The sequence below is a fragment of the Thermobia domestica genome, chromosome 2 (genome assembly GCF_964235325.1).
Source record: "Thermobia domestica chromosome 2, izTheDome1.hap1.1, whole genome shotgun sequence".
NCBI classification, from domain to species: domain Eukaryota; kingdom Metazoa; phylum Arthropoda; class Insecta; order Zygentoma; family Lepismatidae; genus Thermobia; species Thermobia domestica.
Window position 1 is genome coordinate 45211212 of NC_137455.1, and position 5527 is coordinate 45216738.

General features: G+C 38.3%; 1 protein-coding gene across 1 annotated transcript; it reads left to right on the top strand.

Moving 5' to 3' along the window:
- LOC145671557 (uncharacterized) lies at nt 1-2708 on the top strand. Its single transcript, XM_081740748.1, has 2 exons — nt 1-321; nt 472-2708. The coding sequence occupies exons 1-2, from the start codon at nt 228-230 to the stop codon at nt 2631-2633; spliced, it is 2256 nt and encodes a 751-aa protein (XP_081596874.1). The 5' UTR covers nt 1-227; the 3' UTR covers nt 2634-2708.
- Nucleotides 2709-5527: the final 2819 nt, after the last annotated feature.

Sequence of the window (5527 nt, forward strand, 5' to 3'; positions counted from 1 at the left end):
ATCATAGATACGAGACTTTATTCTGGCTTAATTCCAAATTTTCTGTAGCACAGTAAAGACTACTTGATGTGGTTAAAATGAAAAATTTTCTGTATGTTACTAAGTTAGACCATTCTCTTTCGTGTCCCCGTAAATATTACGTAATTTGTTAACATGATTCATTCAATGTCTTGAAGAGTATTTCTCCTTTTCTTTAGTCGATTGAAAAATTATTAAAAAGGATAAGAATGGCTGACGATGACGAAGATGTCATATTGGAAGAAGATGAAGAGGGTGAATATGGTGGGGAAGTAAAAGAAGAAAGTTCTGACGATGAAGCAGGTGAAGAAATAGGACAAGTTGAAGAGGGTGAATATGGTGGAGAAATAGAAGAAGAAAGTGCTGACGACGAAGCAGGTGAAGAAATAGGACAAGTTAAAGAGGGTGAATATGGCGGAGAAATAGAAGAAGAAAGCCCTGACGACGAAGCAGGTGAAGAAATAGAACAAGTTGAAGAGGGTGAATATGGCGGAGAAATAGAAGGAAGTGACGAAGAAGCAAGTGAAGAAATAAGACAAGTTGAAGAGGGTGAATATGGCGGGGAAATAGAAGAAGAAAGTGACGAAGAAGCAAGTGAAGAAACAAGGCAAGTTAAAGAGGGTGAATATGGAGGGGAAATAGAAGAAGAAAGTGACGAAGAAGCAGGTGAAGAAATAAGACAATTTGAAGAAGGTGAATATGGCGGGGAAATAGAAGAAGAAAGTCCTGATGACGAAGCAGGTGAAGAAATAGGAGAAAATGAAGAAGGCGAATATGGCGGAGAAATAGAAGAAGAAGGTCCTGACGACGAAGCAGGTGAAGAAATAGGAGAAAATGAAGAGGGTGAATCTGGCGGAGAAATAGAAGGAGAAGGTCCTGACGACGAAGCAGGTGGAGAAGATGAAGGAGATGAAGGGGAAGAAGGAGGAGAAGGAGAAGATGAAGGGGAAGGGGAAGATGAAGGGGAAGGAGAAGATGAAGGGGAAGCTGGGGAAGGAGAAGAGGAAGGTGAAGCAGAAGAAGTAGAAGGGGAAGCAGAAGGGGAAGAGGAAGAGAAAGGAGAAGAAGGTGAGGAAGAAGCTAAAGCTGAAGGTGAAGAAACAGCAGAAGAGTCTGCTGAAGGTGAAGCTGAAGAATCTGCTGAAGGTGAAGCAGAGGAGACTGCCGAAAGTGAAGGAGGAGAGTCTGGAGTCTTTGGTGTGACGCCAAAACCATCAAAACCCTCGAAGCCAAAAAAGCCAAAGAAAAAACATAAATTTTATAAAAGATACACTCATAGCACTGGATGGGATGTTCTTGATAAAACTCCACTAGCAAGAGTAAAAGATGCAGATGATGTTTTTGAAGAGGAGGACGAACGTGAAAAAGTAGTTCTCGAACCCTTTGAATCTTTTGATAAAAAGGAGTTGATAGAAGATGTGGAACTGAATCCGGAGAGAGCTTTTAAAGAAGACATTATATCTCTTGAATCATATGACTTATGGCGAATGAAGCCCCAAGAAAGATTTGAAAAACTTGACGAAGCAGCAACTCATACAATTGAAGTAAATTCCAATGTAGATTTGAATAAATATATAACTAAAGTGATTCAGTTGCAAAAACTAGCTGATAAGAAGATCTCTAGCGGGAATTACGAGGGCGCTTATGTTTGTGTCAAAAGATTACAAAAATTATATTCTGAAGACCTTATAAACCACCCAAGTTTTGGAGGTGCTGATAAAAGTACAGAGGAATTTGAAGAGGCCCAATCTAGTGCACAACGTGCCGATGGATTACTGAACACAATACAAGAGAAACTACTGCAAGTTTACTCTATTCAACACAGTGTCTATCTCAAATATGAATTCTACAGAAGAAAAAGACTCGAACAATTAAATACATTTCCTCAAAGAGTAAGTTGTGTAGCACCTGATTTGTTCGCTTCAGCAACAGCTTCAATTATGGGACTTAAAACAGGTACTTATTCTTTGAAAAAAGGAGCAGGTGATATTTTTTGGTGTACCCGTACGAATAACGGATTTCCTCTTTTACTTTTCGACGAGCAAATGCCTTCGTCGCATCTTGATTTCAAAAGTGCCAGGCGCATTACAATAAACCCCATGCTAATATCAACATTCATTAGAAGAGAGTCAATCATAAACCAAGCTCCTGGCTCGGCAAAACTTGTTGGATATTTATTTGGTGAGATTAATAACGACGATCAATCTGTTGTTGTAAAGGAACTTGTCACAGTTGAACAGTATAAGAAAGGAAAGGTCGTGATGCTTACTAAAGAAGAGAATGTAAAGAATATGATTCAATCTAAAACAGGTTGTACATTCCTGGGATGGATTCATACAAAACCTTTGGAGTTTCCTAGACTTACATCCACAAACCTTCATGTACAATATGCGTTACAAAAGAGAAACCCCCTGGCCTTCTCCATTGTATGTGCTCCAATTTACAACAAAGTGGCTTATTTCAAGTTAACAAAAGAAGGGATGAAGTTTATTGGAGCATGTCAAAGACAAGAATTTAATCACGTGCACGAAAGTACTAAGCCTCTCTACGAAGAAATATGTGACTGTATTACTGAGAACAGTAAAATGGAAATTGCCGTACAATACTTGGCTTAACATCTTCATCTAAATGGAAACACACCTCTTTATTTGTAGATATAACATAAAATATTACGCAAATAAATTACGATAAATACAAATTTCTCTCTTTCTCTTCCTGTGTGTTATTATTTTTAGATTGATTTTTACTTGTATTATCTGTGGACCATTTATCTTGATAAGTTCTTGCAATTTTTTAAACTAATGGACAAAAACATTGAAATTTTGTGTTTCAATGCCTTTTGCTTTTCAATGTATTTTGCCTTTCTATTTCAAGCAGTGTCGGGATGGCCAAGTTGGGGGCCTTTGGTTCGAGTCTTTACAGGTCCCCTCATATAATATATATATATATATATATATATATATATATATATATATATATATATATATATATATATATATATATATATATATATATATATATATATATATATATATATATATATATATATATGTTTGTATATATCCTCCCCATCCCCAAGTTGTGGGGCTAAATTTGGTTTTAAACGACATCGGAAGTGTCATTGTCAGCTGCAAAACACGATAAGTGACAAAATCATATTTTCTGTATTTAATAAATATGTAGTACAAAACAGATTGCAAAAAAAAGTTACAATAATACTGAGACAACCAAACGTAATCGCGTAACCAATCGTCAAAGTTACTTCAGTTACTTTGACAGTTTTTTACGCAGTTCTTCACTTGATGAGGCAATCAAATCAATACTTTGTCGTCGGCGGGCCCTATGCTTAGTACGAAGTTTTAGGCTCACGGGGCGCGTACTGATATTAGCAAGGGGAAGCCCGAGAAGACTTCTTGCGGAAAGACGAACTTAGGCTTCCGCAACTTTTTTGGTAGGAAGGTTAAAAAAAAAACATTTGTGTTCGCGAAAATTCGACGAAGCTCTACAGGTCCTGGGACTCATGATCCCTGTGGCTCCTCTCGGTCCTCGGGCCCTTTACGATTGACAAGTAGCCAACGTGGCCAGTCCGGCACTGATTTCAAGTGTGCCCGAGCTGGTGCTGCTGTCGATGTGTGTTTGACCATACGTTCGAGGAAAGAGGATGGACAAATTGCTTCGGCCGAAATCTTTTAATTGTTGGATAAGGAATCGTAGCCACAATGAACTATTTCAAGGACTTCGCTGTGCACTGTCTTGTTAGCCATTCTAAGTAGCCTACGATCTTCATTTGTCAAGACAAAATGACAAAATGACAAATTGGCAACACAGCCGAGGTCATTCACTTCTTTTCCCTAATCAAAGGAAGGGTTTCCTTCTTAAGAGGACCGCGCGGGAGTGGAGTCGACGTATGTTTATCATATTTTCCGAGAGCACACTTGAAATAGGAAGCCTCTATGCAAATACAGGCAGGAGGACATATAGTCTGTGATAGCGCAGCGGGCCGCGATGGTTCACTGGTAGAGCGTCCACCTCTGGTGCATGGAGTCCTTAGTTCGATCTCAGTTCGCGCCAAATGAGCTTTGGTGATGTGCAAACACCGTCTGCGTGGGTTTTCTCGGAGTTCTCTGGCTTCTTCCCACTTTCTTCATTCCATCACTTCATTAATTTATCATCAATGTCTCCTTTAGCCTAGCCGACATAAGCATGGGGTACTGGCGGTAATTGGACGTTAAAATAGGGGGCAAGACATGATCTGAATATTTGTATTAAAATTTAGTTTCCCTTATTGCTTCTAACACTTTGTTAGAGGAAGTTTGTATAACCGAATATCTTTTTCGGTTAAAATACCGTATATCGTATATCATATTTGATTAAGTAAGTTGACAAGAGCAACAGAAGTAGGTTTGTCCTCTTAAACAACGAAAATGTAAGAAGAGATTTGATTCCTTGCTCCTGAACATTTTAAAATTTTGTCTGGAAAATTATGTGATCAGATTATTTAAGCTTTCCGAAACATGCTCGTTGCTATTAGGTGCAGTTTACACTTTCTTGGAACACATAAAAACTGAATACTTAGAATCACTCACAACTTCAGTCATACAAAATAATCCTGAAACCCAGAATTATATCGAATTCACTAAATTTAATTGTATATACACTCGTACACCCCTAAACACACCACTTCACTCGTATATTACACTGCAAAACAATGGAAAAGAAGTTGTTTCTTACTCTCTTTTTAATCAATATTCTTTAGTATTAGAAAGAAGAAAAGACATTTTAGGAACTGTTGATTTTTGCGCAACTAAAGAATAACTTGTGACAGACTCTTTCTTGTGGGGGGCGTGGTGGCTATGTGGTAGAGCGTCCCTGGTTGATCCCAGCTCGCGCTGCGTAGACTTTGTGGCGAACAAACACCGTGCTCATGGGCTTTCTCGGGGTTCTTCCGTTTCCTCCTACTTTCTTCATTCCACCATTTCATTCATTTCTCATCATCACCGTCTTTATGAGCATCATCGTCAAACTTTACATTTCCAAATGGAACTATATACATTAATGGGTTACTTCAAAAAACTGGGAGGGGCAACTCCCCCGTTTGCTCCCCCCCCCTACTTGCCGCCCATGCATGGGAGATAAAACTTAAAGATTTCATTTCATTTTTTCTGTGATAGCACAAGCTTAACAGTGTTGCAAAAAAACATAAACTTTTAATTTTTTAACACACTATGAAGTTAGATCACAACCAAAATCCTCCAGAAAGTTGGACTTTGGCGTATTTTATGGACAACCGAGGCTTCTGGAGGTAGCCCTGCAACATTAATAAAGAAAGTTAATATAACACGTATGCATTAATTTAAAATTATACGTTTACAGTTTATTATCTTCTTTTCATGGTACTAGTTTCGCTATATTTTTCGCAAACATGAATAGATACAAAGACAGCCGTTAACGCTTGGAACACAATCCTTCTCGCTTTCGTAGACATTGATAATTTGGAAACACTTAGGAT